The 16,549-nt window shown below is 51.6% G+C and overlaps 1 protein-coding gene and 12 non-coding genes across 13 annotated transcripts; 7 read left to right on the top strand and 6 right to left on the bottom strand.

The window, feature by feature from the left end:
- The first annotated feature begins 135 nt into the window (after window positions 1-135).
- On the top strand, window positions 136-208 carry trnav-cac (transfer RNA valine (anticodon CAC)). Its single transcript has one exon. It is a non-coding gene; the product is annotated as a tRNA-Val (tRNA).
- A 621-nt stretch (window positions 209-829) lies between these two features.
- trnad-guc (transfer RNA aspartic acid (anticodon GUC)) lies at window positions 830-901 on the bottom strand. The gene has a single exon. It is a non-coding gene; the product is annotated as a tRNA-Asp (tRNA).
- Window positions 902-2,109: 1,208 nt separating this feature from the next.
- On the top strand, window positions 2,110-2,182 carry trnav-aac (transfer RNA valine (anticodon AAC)). The gene has a single exon. It is a non-coding gene; the product is annotated as a tRNA-Val (tRNA).
- Window positions 2,183-2,756: 574 nt separating this feature from the next.
- Window positions 2,757-2,828, bottom strand: trnah-gug (transfer RNA histidin (anticodon GUG)). Its single transcript has one exon. It is a non-coding gene; the product is annotated as a tRNA-His (tRNA).
- Window positions 2,829-3,522: 694 nt separating this feature from the next.
- trnav-cac (transfer RNA valine (anticodon CAC)) lies at window positions 3,523-3,595 on the top strand. Its single transcript has one exon. It is a non-coding gene; the product is annotated as a tRNA-Val (tRNA).
- An 816-nt stretch (window positions 3,596-4,411) lies between these two features.
- trnah-gug (transfer RNA histidin (anticodon GUG)) lies at window positions 4,412-4,483 on the bottom strand. Its single transcript has one exon. It is a non-coding gene; the product is annotated as a tRNA-His (tRNA).
- Window positions 4,484-5,177: 694 nt separating this feature from the next.
- Window positions 5,178-5,250, top strand: trnav-cac (transfer RNA valine (anticodon CAC)). Its single transcript has one exon. It is a non-coding gene; the product is annotated as a tRNA-Val (tRNA).
- Window positions 5,251-6,066: 816 nt separating this feature from the next.
- trnah-gug (transfer RNA histidin (anticodon GUG)) lies at window positions 6,067-6,138 on the bottom strand. Its single transcript has one exon. It is a non-coding gene; the product is annotated as a tRNA-His (tRNA).
- Window positions 6,139-6,832: 694 nt separating this feature from the next.
- trnav-cac (transfer RNA valine (anticodon CAC)) lies at window positions 6,833-6,905 on the top strand. Its single transcript has one exon. It is a non-coding gene; the product is annotated as a tRNA-Val (tRNA).
- A 1,717-nt stretch (window positions 6,906-8,622) lies between these two features.
- trnaf-gaa (transfer RNA phenylalanine (anticodon GAA)) lies at window positions 8,623-8,695 on the top strand. Its single transcript has one exon. It is a non-coding gene; the product is annotated as a tRNA-Phe (tRNA).
- A 109-nt stretch (window positions 8,696-8,804) lies between these two features.
- trnav-aac (transfer RNA valine (anticodon AAC)) lies at window positions 8,805-8,877 on the top strand. The gene has a single exon. It is a non-coding gene; the product is annotated as a tRNA-Val (tRNA).
- Window positions 8,878-9,451: 574 nt separating this feature from the next.
- trnah-gug (transfer RNA histidin (anticodon GUG)) lies at window positions 9,452-9,523 on the bottom strand. The gene has a single exon. It is a non-coding gene; the product is annotated as a tRNA-His (tRNA).
- Window positions 9,524-11,533: 2,010 nt separating this feature from the next.
- On the bottom strand, window positions 11,534-13,961 carry LOC148664699 (zona pellucida sperm-binding protein 3-like). Its single transcript, XM_088633063.1, has 8 exons — window positions 13,343-13,961; window positions 13,126-13,241; window positions 12,944-13,050; window positions 12,688-12,862; window positions 12,493-12,610; window positions 12,205-12,294; window positions 12,051-12,124; window positions 11,534-11,883 (listed from the first exon to the last, which is right to left on the bottom strand). Exons 1-6 carry the CDS (start codon window positions 13,898-13,900, stop codon window positions 12,253-12,255), a joined length of 1,116 nt encoding a protein of 371 aa, XP_088489189.1. The 5' UTR covers window positions 13,901-13,961; the 3' UTR covers window positions 11,534-11,883; window positions 12,051-12,124; window positions 12,205-12,252.
- Between the last annotated feature and the right edge of the window lie 2,588 nt (window positions 13,962-16,549).

The following is a 16,549-nucleotide window of genomic DNA, read 5'->3' as shown; positions in this document are numbered from 1 at the left end:
AGACACCCATGGGGTGTCGTTCTGTTCTTGCTAATTGAGAGCACGGTCCATCAGCGCACTCCAATAAAGGCACTGGAAGCAGCTGAATCGCATTGGCGAAGCTCAGGGCTGGGCCGCTGGGCACGTCTTACCACCGTTTCCGTAGTGTAGTGGTTATCACGTTCGCCTCACACGCGAAAGGTCCCCGGTTCGAAACCGGGTGGAAACAGACATCTTTTGTCGCCAGGCACAAAAGGGGATTGGGGATTCGCCTGGCGCTGTGATCGAACAGACCCACTGGACCCACCTCTTAGTGTGGCGGGATCTGCACAGTGCATGTCACAGCGCATCCTGCTTTCACTTCAAGGCGCGTCCTGATGCACCCCAATCTCCCGCGTGACAGGTGGGGACAGGTGACAGGTCCTATACTAACGAGGAAGACATCGCTCTCTCCGACCCCCGGCATCGTGTCCCGACCCACCGTGCTGGAAGCCGACGCGTGCTGTGATTCCTTTACGGAGCAGAAATGACAACCGAGGAGCCGAGAGATCATTTCAGCATTTCGCGTCTGAACGGAAAACACAAACGACCAACTCGGAATGACTTGCCTTTGACGCTTCTCAAAGCGTTCTATGTGCATCGAACAGACCCACTCACCTCTTAGTGTGGCGGGATCTGCACAGCGCATGTCGCAGCGCTTCGTGCTTTCACTTCAATGTGCTTCCTGATGTCGAGTCGACTGCCGTGCGGAGGCTCTGAAAGCGAGAGCAATGAAAAGGTGCACGACGCTGTGAAAGAAAACAGAGAAGTGAAAGGCAGTCATTTCTCTAAGGAGGTGAAAGAAAAGCTACTCCCCATCGGGGAATCGAACCCCGGTCTCCCGCGTGACAGGCGGGGATACTTGCCACTATACTAACGAGGAAGACACCGCTCTCTCCAACCCCCGGCATCATGTCCCGACCCAGCATGCTGGAAGCCAACGCGTGCTGTGATCCCTTTACGGAGCAGAAATGACAACCGAGGAGCCGAGAGATCATGTCAGCATTTCGCGTCTGAACGGAAAACACAAACGACCAACTCGGAATGACTTGCCTTTGACGCTTTTCAAAGCGTTCTTTGTGCACGACGACTGCGCCGCCTAGCAGATACAAAGGGGTTGTACAACTTTGAACTAGCAAATGGAAGAGGGCTAAGCCCCCTCTCTTTTAGCCCAGGTTCGATCTGTCTCCCAGAATCACCAGGGCGCACACACACACACACACCCGTGCCGTTGAAGTGCTCTGCTTCATTTCTAAGTGCAACTCAACATTCACTCCTACCCCGAGTGCAGAAAAGACAGCATCCACAGCAACAACAGCTCAGGTCTCTGCACAGGAGCTAAGCTGCCCTCATCTCCTCTGCTCTGCGGCTCCTGCGGAGTGGAGTCCTGCCTGGAGCCGTGTTTGCAGGCGGCGGCTCCCCGCGCCCTGTCTGGGCGTCGTGTCCAAGAGCTCCTGGGAGGAAGAGCGAGCCCTCCCACTCGGGGGCTTTTCCACGGTCTGTGTGAGGAGGGGCGGGTGTGTCCAGTAGCTGATCGAGCGGAAGCCTGGGGCAGCGGAGAGCTGTGATCGTGCAGACCTTGAGGTGTCACCTCTTTGTCTGCTTTCCCGCCCCCCCTCCGCCCAAGCTCTGCTCCAAAGTAGCCCGGCAACCCCTCACACCTGCACGTGTCACAACCTAAGGTGCGGTCATGAGACACCCATGGCGTGTCGTTCTGTTCTTGCTAATTGTTTCCTGCCCGTCGCAGGCAGGAGTCCATGCGAGGAAGATGCGCTGGACAGAGCTCAGAGGGCGCAGCTGGGTGGCTTTCCTTCTGAGTGACGTTCCTGCAACACTCTCCCGCTACTCTTGGTGCGCTCATGCCACAACACAGGAAGGCTGGAGCAGGTGGCTGTGGGCTTTGCGCACTGCCGAAATAGCTCAGTTGGGAGAGCGGTAGACTGAAGGTCTAAAGGTCCCTGGTTCGATCCCGGGTTTCGGCATTTTGTTTCATCGCGCCCTTTGTTCCTCTCTCCAGCGCCACCTGCCTAAAGTGACGCGTCCCTTTCTCAGCCCGAAACGCAAGCGAGACACCAGCAGCAGTCCCTACAGGTTTCCGTAGTGTAGCGGCTATCACGTTCGCCTAACACGCGAAAGGTCCCCGGTTCGAGACCGGGCGGAAACAGCCTCGTTTTGCACGCTCCTGTACTTCACAGAGGTCTTGAGCGACCGGTCATTTGTTCCCAATGTATTTCCGGTGCCTTCGTGCACTCTTGTACCAAACGCACGTTCCTTCTGTACGCGGAGCCGATCATTTGCAATTGGGCTGTGCCGACAGACCAGGTCGAGCTCTGTCGGCTCAAAAGCAGCGCAGGACCTGCAAGAACAACAGAAAGATTAGCATCCAGCGGGGGCCTCTTAGTGAGCCCAAGAGCTCATCAAGAATCGGCTCCAGCAACAGGGCTGGGCGCATTGTTCCATTCTCCGCCCACTCTCGGTGTAAACAAGTCCCTCCTGGTCTCTGCTTGAAATGCACTTTCCTGCGTTTGCTTTGGTGTAACTGGCTTCCCCTGCATGGGCGAATGTGAAGAAGATCCTTAGTAAGTCATTGAAGAAAACCGAGAAGAGGTCGGAGTGGCCTCTGTCGTTCATCAACGATCCAGTCAGGCAGTACTCCTCTGTAAAGCGCCGTTCGTTCACGTCGATTGGCTTTTTTTTGCCTTCATTCGTGCGAGTAGTAAAAGCAGACGCCCCTATTCTGCCGTGACCCGGATTCGAACCGGGGTTGTTGCGGCCACAACGCAAAGTACTGACCACTATACGATCACAGCGAGTTACCGAGACACACGCGGCAGGGCGGAAAGGGCTGTGCTCTCTTCGTGTGACATAATTCGGAAAAGTCCTGACGTTGCATTTCAACTGAGCCCCAGTATACATCGACCCTTCGACACTCTGAGTGACAACTCTCTCGCGTGTTTTCTCATATTTATGTAGTTTGCTTGCATGATGCCGGGAACAGCATGGTTGTTCGCTGCCATATAGTCTAGCGGTTAGGGTTCCTGGTTTTCACCCAGGCGGTTCGACTCGGTTTTGCCTCCTGCTTTCCAAAAGATCAGCACCGTGTACGAAAGAGCCGCATTAAAACTACTCGAACGTGCAAAACGTGCGAGAAGAGGGGGCGCTTGTTTCCAACCGAAACTTCTCGCGTGTGAGACGAGCTGATCATCGCTGTGGGAGGGTTACTCTGGTAGACAGGGCTGACCTTCGGCAATAGGATTTATAGTCTCCAAGATGATATTTGCACTTTCTGGAGAGGCGATTTTCTCCACTTCAGTAGCCCGATTTCGTCGATTGCGTGGAGAGGGCTGTAGAATGTGGCGCCGCCTTTCCTGCTCCGTCCATGACAGGCGTGCTGGTCTCTGGAGAGAGAGCACGGTCCATCAGCGCACTCCAATAAAGGCACTGGAAGCAGCTGAATCGCATTGGCGAAGCTCAGGGCTGGGCCGCTGGGCACGTCTTACCACCGTTTCCGTAGTGTAGTGGTTATCACGTTCGCCTCACACGCGAAAGGTCCCCGGTTCGAAACCGGGCGGAAACAGACATCTTTTGTCGCCAGGCACAAAAGGGGATTGGGGATTCGCCTGGCGCTGTGATCGAACAGACCCACTGGACCCACCTCTTAGTGTGGCGGGATCTGCACAGTGCATGTCACAGCGCATCCTGCTTTCACTTCAAGGCGCGTCCTGATGCACCCCAGTCTCCCACGTGACAGGTGGGGACAGGTGACAGGTCCTATACTAACGAGGAAGACATCGCTCTCTCCGACCCCCCGGCATCGTGTCCCGACCCACCGTGCTGGAAGCCGACGCGTGCTGTGATTCCTTTACGGAGCAGAAATGACAACCGAGGAGCCGAGAGATCATGTCAGCATTTCGCGTCTGAACGGAAAACACAAACGACAAACTCGGAATGACTTGCCTTTGACGCTTCTCAAAGCGTTCTTTGTGCATCGAACAGACCCACTCACCTCTTAGTGTGGCGGGATCTGCACAGTGCATGTCGCAGCGCTTCCTGCTTTCACTTCAATGTGCTTCCTGATGTCGAGTCGACTGCCGTGCGAAGGCTCTGAAAGCGAGAGCAATGAAAAGGTGCACGACGCTGTGAAAGAAAACAGAGAAGTGAAAGGCAGGCATTTCTCTAAGGAGGTGAAAGAAACTGGCTTCCCCTGCATGGGCGAATGTGAAGAAGATCCTTAGTAAGTCATTGAAGAAAACCGAGAAGAGGTCGGAGTGGCCTCTGTCGTTCATCAACGATCCAGTCAGGCAGTACTCCTCTGTAAAGCGCCGTTCGTTCACGTCGATTGGCTTTTTTTTGCCTTCATTCGTGCGAGTAGTAAAAGCAGACGCCCCTATTCTGCCGTGACCCGGATTCGAACCGGGGTTGTTGCGGCCACAACGCAAAGTACTGACCACTATACGATCACAGCGAGTTACCGAGACACACGCGGCAGGGCGGAAAGGGCTGTGCTCTCTTCGTGTGACATAATTCGGAAAAGTCCTGACGTTGCATTTCAACTGAGCCCCAGTATACATCGACCCTTCGACACTCTGAGTGACAACTCTCTCGCGTGTTTTCTCATATTTATGTAGTTTGCTTGCATGATGCCGGGAACAGCATGGTTGTTCGCTGCCATATAGTCTAGCGGTTAGGGTTCCTGGTTTTCACCCAGGCGGTTCGACTCGGTTTTGCCTCCTGCTTTCCAAAAGATCAGCACCGTGTACGAAAGAGCCGCATTAAAACTACTCGAACGTGCAAAACGTGCGAGAAGAGGGGGCGCTTGTTTCCAACCGAAACTTCTCGCGTGTGAGACGAGCTGATCATCGCTGTGGGAGGGTTACTCTGGTAGACAGGGCTGACCTTCGGCAATAGGATTTATAGTCTCCAAGATGATATTTGCACTTTCTGGAGAGGCGATTTTCTCCACTTCAGTAGCCCGATTTCGTCGATTGCGTGGAGAGGGCTGTAGAATGTGGCGCCGCCTTTCCTGCTCCGTCCATGACAGGCGTGCTGGTCTCTGGAGAGAGAGCACGGTCCATCAGCGCACTCCAATAAAGGCACTGGAAGCAGCTGAATCGCATTGGCGAAGCTCAGGGCTGGGCCGCTGGGCACGTCTTACCACCGTTTCCGTAGTGTAGTGGTTATCACGTTCGCCTCACACGCGAAAGGTCCCCGGTTCGAAACTGGGCGGAAACAGACATCTTTTGTCGCCAGGCACAAAAGGGGATTGGGGATTCGCCTGGCGCTGTGATCGAACAGACCCACTGGACCCACCTCTTAGTGTGGCGGGATCTGCACAGTGCATGTCACAGCGCATCCTGCTTTCACTTCAAGGCGCGTCCTGATGCACCCCAGTCTCCCACGTGACAGGTGGGGACAGGTGACAGGTCCTATACTAACGAGGAAGACATCGCTCTCTCCGACCCCCCGGCATCGTGTCCCGACCCACCGTGCTGGAAGCCGACGCGTGCTGTGATTCCTTTACGGAGCAGAAATGACAACCGAGGAGCCGAGAGATCATGTCAGCATTTCGCGTCTGAACGGAAAACACAAACGACCAACTCGGAATGACTTGCCTTTGACGCTTCTCAAAGCGTTCTTTGTGCATCGAACAGACCCACTCACCTCTGAGTGTGGCGGGATCTGCACAGTGCATGTCGCAGCGCTTCCTGCTTTCACTTCAATGTGCTTCCTGATGTCGAGTCGACTGCCGTGCGAAGGCTCTGAAAGCGAGAGCAATGAAAAGGTGCACGACGCTGTGAAAGAAAACAGAGAAGTGAAAGGCAGGCATTTCTCTAAGGAGGTGAAAGAAACTGGCTTCCCCTGCATGGGCGAATGTGAAGAAGATCCTTAGTAAGTCATTGAAGAAAACCGAGAAGAGGTCGGAGTGGCCTCTGTCGTTCATCAACGATCCAGTCAGGCAGTACTCCTCTGTAAAGCGCCGTTCGTTCACGTCGATTGGCTTTTTTTTGCCTTCATTCGTGCGAGTAGTAAAAGCAGACGCCCCTATTCTGCCGTGACCCGGATTCGAACCGGGGTTGTTGCGGCCACAACGCAAAGTACTGACCACTATACGATCACAGCGAGTTACCGAGACACACGCGGCAGGGCGGAAAGGGCTGTGCTCTCTTCGTGTGACATAATTCGGAAAAGTCCTGACGTTGCATTTCAACTGAGCCCCAGTATACATCGACCCTTCGACACTCTGAGTGACAACTCTCTTGCGTGTTTTCTCATATTTATGTAGTTTGCTTGCTTGATGCCGTGAACAGCATGGTTGTTCGCTGCCATATAGTCTAGCGGTTAGGGTTCCTGGTTTTCACCCAGGCGGTTCGACTCGGTTTTGCCTCCTGCTTTCCAAAAGATCAGCACCGTGTACGAAAGAGCCGCATTAAAACTACTCGAACGTGCAAAACGTGCGAGAAGAGGGGGCGCTTGTTTCCAACCGAAACTTCTCGCGTGTGAGACGAGCTGATCATCGCTGTGGGAGGGTTACTCTGGTAGACAGGGCTGACCTTCGGCAATAGGATTTATAGTCTCCAAGATGATATTTGCACTTTCTGGAGAGGCGATTTTCTCCACTTCAGTAGCCCGATTTCGTCGATTGCGTGGAGAGGGCTGTAGAATGTGGCGCCGCCTTTCCTGCTCCGTCCATGACAGGCGTGCTGGTCTCTGGAGAGAGAGCACGGTCCATCAGCGCACTCCAATAAAGGCACTGGAAGCAGCTAAATCGCATTGGCGAAGCTCAGCGCTGGGCCGCTGGGCACGTCTTACCACCGTTTCCGTAGTGTAGTGGTTATCACGTTCGCCTCACACGCGAAAGGTCCCCGGTTCGAAACCGGGCGGAAACAGACATCTTTTGTCGCCAGGCACAAAAGGGGATTGGGGATTCGCCTAGCGCTGTGATCGAACAGACCCACTGGACCCACCTCTTAGTGTGGCGGGATCTGCACAGTGCATGTCACAGCGCATCCTGCTTTCACTTCAAGGCGCGTCCTGATGCACCCCAGTCTCCCGCGTGACAGGTGGGGACAGGTGACAGGTCCTATACTAACGAGGAAGACATCGCTCTCTCCGACCCCCGGCATCGTGTCCCGACCCACCGTGCTGGAAGCCGACGCGTGCTGTGATTCCTTTACGGAGCAGAAATGACAACCGAGGAGCCGAGAGATCATTTCAGCATTTCGCGTCTGAACGGAAAACACAAACGACCAACTCGGAATGACTTGCCTTTGACGCTTCTCAAAGCGTTCTTTGTGCATCGAACAGACCCACTCACCTCTTAGTGTGGCGGGATCTGCACAGTGCATGTCGCAGCGCTTCCTGCTTTCACTTCAATGTGCTTCCTGATGTCGAGTCGACTGCCGTGCGGAGGCTCTGAAAGCGAGAGCAATGAAAAGGTGCACGACGCTGTGAAAGAAAACAGAGAAGTGAAAGGCAGTCATTTCTCTAAGGAGGTGAAAGAAAAGCTACTCCCTGTCGGGGAATCGAACCCCGGTCTCCCGCGTGACAGGCGGTTATACTTGCCACTATACTAACGAGGAAGACATCGCTCTCTCCAACCCCCGGCATCGTGTCCCGACCCAGCATGCTGGAAGCCGACGCGTGCTGTGATCCCTTTACGGAGCAGAAATGACAACCGAGGAGCCGAGAGATCATGTCAGCATTTCGCGTCTGAACGGAAAACACAAACGACCAACTCGGAATGACTTGCCTTTGACGCTTTTCAAAGTGTTCTTTGTGCACGACGACTGCGCCGCCTAGCAGATACAAAGGGGTTGTACAACTTTGAACTAGCAAATGGAAGAGGGCTAAGCCCCCTCTCTTTTAGCCCAGGTTCGATCTGTCTCCCAGAATCACCAGGGCGCACACACACACACACCCGTGCCGTTGAAGTGCTCTGCTTCATTTCTAAGTGCAACTCAACATTCACTCCTACCCCGAGTGCAGAAAAGACAGCATCCACAGCAACAACAGCTCAGGTCTCTGCACAGGAGCTAAGCTGCCCTCATCTCCTCTGCTCTGCGGCTCCTGCGGAGTGGAGTCCTGCCTGGAGCCGTGTTTGCAGGCAGCGGCTCCCCGCGCCCTGTCTGGGCGTCGTGTCCAAGAGCTCCTGGGAGGAAGAGCGAGCCCTCCCACTCGGGGGCTTTTCCACGGTCTGTGTGAGGAGGGGCGGGTGTGTCCAGTAGCTTATCGAGCGGAAGCCTGGGGCGGCGGAGAGCTGTGATCGTGCAGACCTTGAGGTGTCACCTCTTTGTCTGCTTTCCCGCCCCCCCTCCGCCCAAGCTCTGCTCCAAAGTAGCCCGGCAACCCCTCACACCTGCACGTGTCACAACCTAAGGCGCGGTCATGAGACACCCATGGCGTGTCGTTCTGTTCTTGCTAATTGTTTCCTGCCCGTCGCAGGCAGGAGTCCATGCGAGGAAGATGCGCTGGACAGAGCTCAGAGGGCGCAGCTGGGTGGCTTTCCTTCTGAGTGACGTTCCTGCAACACTCTCCCGCTACTCTTGGTGCGCTCATGCCACAACACAGGAAGGCTGGAGCAGGTGGCTGTGGGCTTTGCGCACTGCCGAAATAGCTCAGTTGGGAGAGCGTTAGACTGAAGATCTAAAGGTCCCTGGTTCGATCCTGGGTTTCGGCATTTTGTTTCATCGCGCCCTTTGTTCCTCTCTCCAGCGCCACCTGCCTAAAGTGACGCGTCCCTTTCTCAGCCCGAAACGCAAGCGAGACACCAGCAGCAGTCCCTACAGGTTTCCGTAGTGTAGCGGCTATCACGTTCGCCTAACACGCGAAAGGTCCCCGGTTCGAGACCGGGCGGAAACAGCCTCGTTTTGCACGCTCCTGTACTTCACAGAGGTCTTGAGCGACCGGTCATTTGTTCCCAATGTATTTCCGGTGCCTTCGTGCACTCTTGTACCAAACGCACGTTCCTTCTGTACGCGGAGCCGATCATTTGCAATTGGGCTGTGCCGACAGACCAGGTCGAGCTCTGTCGGCTCAAAAGCAGCGCAGGACCTGCAAGAACAACAGAAAGATTAGCATCCAGCGGGGGCCTCTTAGTGAGCCCAAGAGCTCATCAAGAATCGGCTCCAGCAACAGGGCTGGGCGCATTGTTCCATTCTCCGCCCACTCTCGGTGTAAACAAGTCCCTCCTGGTCTCTGCTTGAAATGCACTTTCCTGCGTTTGCTTTGGTGTAACTGGCTTCCCCTGCATGGGCGAATGTGAAGAAGATCCTTAGTAAGTCATTGAAGAAAACCGAGAAGAGGTCGGAGGGGCCTCTGTCGTTCATCAACGATCCAGTCAGGCAGTACTCCTCTGTAAAGCGCCGTTCGTTCACGTCGATTGGCTTTTTTTTGCCTTCATTCGTGCGAGTAGTAAAAGCAGACGCCCCTATTCTGCCGTGACCCGGATTCGAACCGGGGTTGTTGCGGCCACAACGCAAAGTACTGACCACTATACGATCACAGCGAGTTACCGAGACACACGCGGCAGGGCGGAAAGGGCTGTGCTCTCTTCGTGTGACATAATTCGGAAAAGTCCTGACGTTGCATTTCAACTGAGCCCCAGTATACATCGACCCTTCGACACTCTGAGTGACAACTCTCTTGCGTGTTTTCTCATATTTATGTAGTTTGCTTGGTGGCGCAGTCGTCGTGCACAAAGAACGCTTTGAAAAGCGTCAAAAGCAAGTCATTCCAAGTTAGTCGTTTGTGTTTTTCGTTCTGACGCGAAATGCTGAAATAATCTCTCGGCTCCTCGGTTGTCATTTCTGCTACATAGAGGAATCACAGCACGCGTGTTAAAAGAAGACTGTGATATTCGGTGCGTCTTGGATTAGACGAGATTAAAGAGTGAGTAGTTTTGTTTTTCTGTGATGTAATGGGACCAATGAAGAATGTGGCATTCAGACTAATGTGGAGTATTTGTTTCCTTAGGGAAATTGGCACTACCATATACTGGGGCATTAGGACCCATATGGACCGCAGGGTGAGCGCCCAGCGACAGAAACCAGACGGTACCGTGTGTCGGGCTCGGCCGCGAGCAGGACAATGACTTCACTTAAATGTTTAACTGATAAAACCCAAATGAACCAAACCTGTATAAATTAGTGGTGGAAAGGAGTCTTTTTATATAGCAAAAGGTCTCTGATCCTTTGGTAAGAACGATGGGTATATAACCCATTGTCCTCAATATTAGAAATGAATCCTTGAGCACTGCTGTTGTACCAACGGTCCATAAAAGCCTAACATTACCCTTTCTTGCATAAATTGTAGAACATGCCGTCACATTTCAGTTGCACCTCAGTAGCAGTTTGATCTATTATCACCCTACTCCCCACCTCAGAACCTTCGCTCTTCTTATTCTGGTCTCCTAACTGTCCCCCACGCCCATCTACACTGTATGAGTGACAAGGCCTTCTCCTGTTATGCCCCCATGCTCTGGAACTCTCACCCCAAGGATACCAGTCACCTTCCCTAAACTCCTTCAAATTCAGACTCAACACCTTGTTCTGTAGAAGAGCCTTTACTGAACTGGTTCCATTCTTTAGCCCTCTGCTTCTACTTTCCTTAGTACCACCATCCATGGTCTCCTCTGTCTATTGGAATTGTTTTATCCTGTGTATTCTTATTGTAATTATTTCAAGTACTTTGCGAAGCCACCTTTGGAACCATTATATAAAATAGTTTATCCTAAATCCTTGAAACTTTAATAGGGCATTGCAGTAGGGCTAAAAATTAACAGTGTTAGTGGGCCAGCAGGATTTGTGCAAATTATAGGTAGTCACAACGGGAGACTAGGATTCACTTGAAATTCATGACATGGGACACTGAAACAGTGGAGAGGCTTTGTGTAGTAAGCATTCAGTCTCAATCTACACAGTCTGTGCTGCTGGTAGAGGTGGTTGTGAACACTTGTCTTCCGGATCAAGTACTGGGATCTCCAGTTTCAATCCTAATACTTCCCGTGACTGTCCAATACTGTGAAACCAACACCCGTAAGACAAGACCTCCAAGATTCTAACTGTACCTTTATTCACTGATGTTTGGGCACCAGAATTGTTCCTCTGCTAAGGAAGGGAAGGCCTACTTTACACCAAGCCCCTGTTGACAATCCCTTCCTTGTGTTTCTTTTAGGAAGTTTGTGCAGCCTAGAATAGGACACCAGATCTCACTCTTACTGGGCACTACAGTAGCAACTCAAACTCCATAAGCACTACCCCTCTCGGAAACAGGAGGACTGCCAGTATATTGAACACCTCTGTCTCTCCCCCAGTAAAAAAAAGTCACAATGACCTGCCCAAGGAATAGTGCGGCTATCTTCCCCCAGTACAACACTTTATTACTCCAGCCATTTTCAGTCCTCATTGGCAGCAATACGGGAAGCATTCTTGAAAGGGGAACCCCCACAAATACTTCCCTTGAATTCCTCCACCCCATTCAAACCTATAAACCATAAAGAAACAAGGGCAGGCAGAAGGGTCTTTCACAGCTTTATTGAGATGTTGCCATTACAAGGCAAGTGGAGGCAGGAGAGTCACAAGGGCCAGGCTGGAGCCTTCATTCAGGCACCTGGGGAGGAAGGAGAACAATCCAGCTACACTGCAGGACACCACCCCTACAGGAGCTCCTCCTGCCAGACCCTACCTGTCCACTGGCCAACATCTCCAAAGTCATCTGCTCCCTCCATATCCTCACTGGTGCTCTCAGCATCTTCACTGGAGCTCCGAGGGTCTCCTTCCTCATCCTCAGTCCAGTCAGCTCCCACATCCAGAGGAGCTTCTACTGGTGCCACAGCCACCCGACTGCTGGTCACCAGGCTCCTGGTACCTGTGGACAAGCAGCACCCAGGAGTGAGGGATCCGCTATACCCAGAGACCCACAGTCTACTCATCTAAACAGTCCCTTTGTCCAGCACGGGATCATTCCTCAGTTGTCCAAGCATGGTTGTCTCTTGGGCAGAGATGCATCCACAAGGGATAGAGAACCAGACCCACCTTCATTCCGACTGCCAGCACACCTGGACTCACAGCAGGCACAGACCTCATGGTCACCATACAGCTCCTCCCACCTGGAGGAGAGGAGGAGGACAGGTGAGGCCTAAACCTGACATGTCCCAGAGCACCCTCAGCAGGCTCCTTGCAGAAGTACCTCTTAGCCTCCCTGTTGTAGGTGCAGGACTTGGTCCCTGGTGTTGCTTTAGCAGGAGCCACAGTGCATGTACAGCTCAGTCACTTCATGCTGCAAGAGGGAAGGTCACAGCATTAAGGGATCAAGGCCAATAGAGGGACAGAGAAAGACCTTCTGCAATAAGTGAAGGCAAGCTGGCAGCTCTAGGCACTACAGCTGCCACAGTCTGGTTCACATCTAGATCATGGATGTGAAAGCAGACCATGGATCAGTAGAGCAAGAAGGCCGAGCAGCCTTTGAGAGCAGTACCTTCCTGGACAGCTTCTTCTGGAAGAGGAAGGCATCAATTGTGAAGCGGAGCACATCCTTCTGCTTGGAGGGGACAAACCTGGACAGGCAGCCATCTGCCTTGCTGTCCACCATGCACCTGGGGACAAGGACAAGGATGAACCCCTGCAGGCTCTCGGGGCTCCTGTCCACCTCTCCTCCCAGAAGGGGCCGTACCCCAAGTTGTCGATCACGGGGAAACGGGGCTGGGAGTCCTGGTCCGGTTTCTCCGTTACGTAACACAAGTGAATGTACAGCCTCTGCTCCGCTGTGGCAAAGTAGGCAGTGGCCTGGAAGTACATGGGCTGACCCAGGAAGTACTCATCCTTAGGAGAGAGCCGGACCCAGTGGGCTGGAGAAAGAGAGAGGCAGCATTACACCTGCACACAGCACCCCCTGCAGGCAGGTGGAGCCACTCGCTCAAGGAGCTTACAGTTGGTGGTGAGCAGCACAAAGCTGTGCTTGTTCTTCAGGTCCTTGAAGAAGGTCCTTCTCCTGGCCCACGTGGGGACATAGCCAACCTTGTAGGAGTAGTGGAACCTGCAGGACAGAGGGGATGAGGGGCTTCTGGACACTTTCCCAGCGGCTTCTCAGCAGCAGCAGAGCCCTGCCTACCTGTTGTAGGAGCACTTGACCGGCACAGAGAAGGGAATGAAGCGATGCACAGGTGCACTGGAAGAGGGCGGGGCATAGCGGAGAGTGTTGGAGTACACCAGGCGGCCCTGGACAACCTGCAGGGTCACAGAGGAAGGGATATTCCCAGGAAAGGCAACCCCGACACTGGCCCTACAGCTCACATCGATACACTGCCTGTAGATGAAGACCCGCTTACCGATCGCTCGGTGCCGCACTCGTGAAGCCCGTAGATGAAGTAGAAGTAAAGGCGTGTGGTTCGGCTGACGCTGCAGTTGCCCAAGGTCACCTCCGATGGCCGACAGCTGAAGCCGAACAGGAGCCGACTGACCCTCACGTACATCCTGCTGGAGTCGCACCACACAGCCACTCCTCGGGTGCCCCCGATGGCCGGGCGAGCCGGCTGCCGCCCTTGCTGGGGAGGAAACAGGACGCTCTTGATGTAGGCGGGTAAGGGGCGGCTGCCGGCTTCGGGCTTCATCTTCTCCTTGTCGAAGTAGGGCGAGTACGCGTCTCTGGACACGGGAAGGCGGCGAAAGTCGGGAGCCAAGGACTGCGAGTCGTTCTCGCTTGCAGACAGGTCTTCGGAGGGCGCATCTGCCAGGTTCAAATCCTCCGACTGGGCTGCGTCTTCAGGAGCCGGGAGGTCGGCCTGGAGCGCTAATTCCCGAGAGTCCCAGCCAGCCGGCCCAGAGGAGATCAGTGCGGGGAGCCCGGCCCCTACGCACAGGCACAGCACAAAGAGAAACGAGCGCATCGCCAAATTGACGTCCCGCTAAACTGCTACAGAAGTAAGACACATAAACCACCAAACTGTGTTGAAGCAAGAGAGCATAAAGTGTGAACGCGGTGACTAGGTTTTTATACTAGCAGGACTATGCTACCACACACATGGTCGCACTACCGCTCAATCAACACAATCAATTACACACAGAGACCCGAATTGTTCTCAGCGTCTAATTAGAACCTGCTTCCAGTCTGAGGCGGGACTCCGTGAAGCCGCCTGAACACTTTCCCGTGTGTATCTGACCCCAGCGGAGGAGTTCCACGTAATTTCGACAGAATGAAATCACCCACACGTGTAAAATTTGCTCAGATTAATTTATTGTTCAATTCGTTTCTAATTTCCAAGGACAGTGTGTTAAACTCGCTGTCAGACAGAGTACGGAACATGCGACACGTCCGTCCACACTTTCTTTTATCGAGGGGGCTGATCTATCAACACGTACCGCAATGAAAATAATTTTACTATTTTTCATGTGTAAATGCATGTCATATTAAAATGTGTAATACAAGCATTTATTTGCTTCCAAGTAAAGAAATACTGATCAGCTTTTGACATGTTCTGATAATAATTTGTCTGATTTCTCAGAGATTGCTTTTGCTTCGCAGCACTGAGAACCAATGGAAGCCCGTTTCCGCCAGGGAGTAAAAAAAACGCACTATGGTATCTCAGAATTGTGACTTAGAATCTCAGAATTGCGACCTAAAAACTCAGAATTTTGACTTTATATCTCACATTTGCGACTTCGAAAAGCCAATATTTCATTGTCTGTCCTTTTGTTATTGTAACGGATTCGGGTTCTAGGGCTTGTGCCCTCGCCGCTCCCACCCTACTTCGTGCCTCACTGTATTGGCTTGAATCCAGGCCTTGCTAGCTGAGCTAAAGAACATTTTAGATATAAAGTCGGAGTTCTGAGTTACCAAGTCGCAATTTTGAGTTACTTAGTCGGAATTCTGTGATACCATAGCGCGTTTTTTTAACTCCCTGGCAGAAACGGGCTTTCATACATTTCAATTAGTCTGATCAGTGTAGGACAAGTTAATGTAGAACCATTGCTATGTGTGTCTCTTGTTCGTATATAAATGAATGTCTTTGACAACTTAATGTTAGTTTTTAATTTAGTTTTACGATGTAGGTCATGCGTTAACATATGCACGAGTATAGGAAATGTCTCCCTCCTGATTCAGCTCATGCTCCATAGGAGAGAAGAGATTCCTCCTGCTTCTCGTACAACTATATCAGAACAGAAGCCCGTGTCACCCGGCTCTGATTCAAGAGCAACTCACATCTTTAGCCCCTTTTTTTATTCGTGATCATAATTTTCTTAAGTTATGATCAATATTGAACTTTTTCTAAATAAAACGACAATAATCAAACATACAAAGTATTAGGAGTTGACAGGGTGCCCCTTTGGAATAGTCGTCAGAAAATGTGAGAAAAGGAAAGTTACCTAAGCTCTCACACACAGCATTAGAGATTGGAATCTGATTGTAAAAAAAAAAAACTACCTGTCTCCCCTTCATTTAACGGTGCTGTTGTTTTTATTTTACATGTTGTTAGCATTTTAATGAATTGTTAAAAGATTGATACACAAATCGCTAAATAAGAAAACGTAAAAACCCAACTGTAAACAATTGACCATTCATATTCCTGAATTTTAAATCCCTGTGTTTATCTGTGTCCAAGTGCCTGGTGCAGCTATTTTGAAAGCAGAGTCTATGATTTATTGCGGAAGCGCATTGTTGCCACCCAGGAAAAAAATCTTAATTAATAAATACCAAATTATCTCCTAATTACGAGATAGCAACGATGTCATTTGTGTGTATGAACAACCTGTTACATTTGCAATGGCAGTACCTACAGGCTATCGAAAGGTTTGCTGGCACTGTGGGTTTAGTATTCCTGACAATGTGCATGCTGAGAAATGCGCACGGACTGACTTTCTTCTCGCAATGAAAATGTTACCGTTTGTACCTCATGTAAACACAGTTCTAACCATTAGCACACTCATATATATCCTGAATCAAGAACGAATGTGACCTAGAATCCATTGTACCGCTTCAAACTGAAAGTCAGATATGTAGTCTCAAAACTACATAACTCAGGATTTTTTTCCCTTGATGGCAGCATTGGCTTGTGTTATTTAGATTCAACCACTGAAGAGGTTGGTTTTGTGTTTTTAGCTATTGAACATAACTGGTAAGTTTAAGTCAGTTCTTGTAACTCTTTCCGCACGAAAGCGCTGTATTAATACCGGCGCACCTGTCTCCACAGGAAAGTTATTGCTGTTCCCAAACCAATGTACTGCAGCTTGTGGCCACGTGTTCCTGCTGTCAGCCTGTGATACCATGTTCGTCCACCGCTAGAAATATTACTGCTCCAGTACAAGAGTAGAAGAGGAAACAAATGCAAACACCGTTTAGAAAAAACACACACGTCTCAGGCCTTAACCATGACAAGGATGGGATTTGAACCTAGACGAGCAGAGTACAATGGATTAGCAATCCAAAAAGTGACTCCTGTTTAATTTTTTTTTCGCTTGCTCGATTTGTAGTACGCTCCTCAATCCTTACAACCGATAAACAAAACGGCTTAATGTGCCACAGCATTCTGCTGCAGGTA

The sequence above is a fragment of the Lepisosteus platostomus genome, chromosome 5 (genome assembly GCF_059453375.1).
Source record: "Lepisosteus platostomus isolate fLepPlt1 chromosome 5, fLepPlt1.hap1, whole genome shotgun sequence".
NCBI classification, from domain to species: domain Eukaryota; kingdom Metazoa; phylum Chordata; class Actinopteri; order Semionotiformes; family Lepisosteidae; genus Lepisosteus; species Lepisosteus platostomus.
Note: the sequence above shows the minus strand (reverse complement) of the source record. Positions and strands in the feature narration are given on the sequence as shown.

Excerpts from the sequence above, each read along its gene's own strand:
- LOC148664699 (XM_088633063.1), bottom strand. The coding sequence starts at position 13,900 with ATGCGCTCGTTTCTCTTTGTGCTGTGCCTGTGCGTAGGGGCCGGGCTC. Across the intron at positions 12,863-12,943 it reads TGTGCTGCTCACCACCAACT|CCCACTGGGTCCGGCTCTCT; the intron begins GTAAGCTCCTTG and ends CTCTTTCTCCAG. Across the intron at positions 12,611-12,687 it reads CCCGTGATCGACAACTTGGG|GTGCATGGTGGACAGCAAGG; the intron begins GTACGGCCCCTT and ends CCTTGTCCCCAG.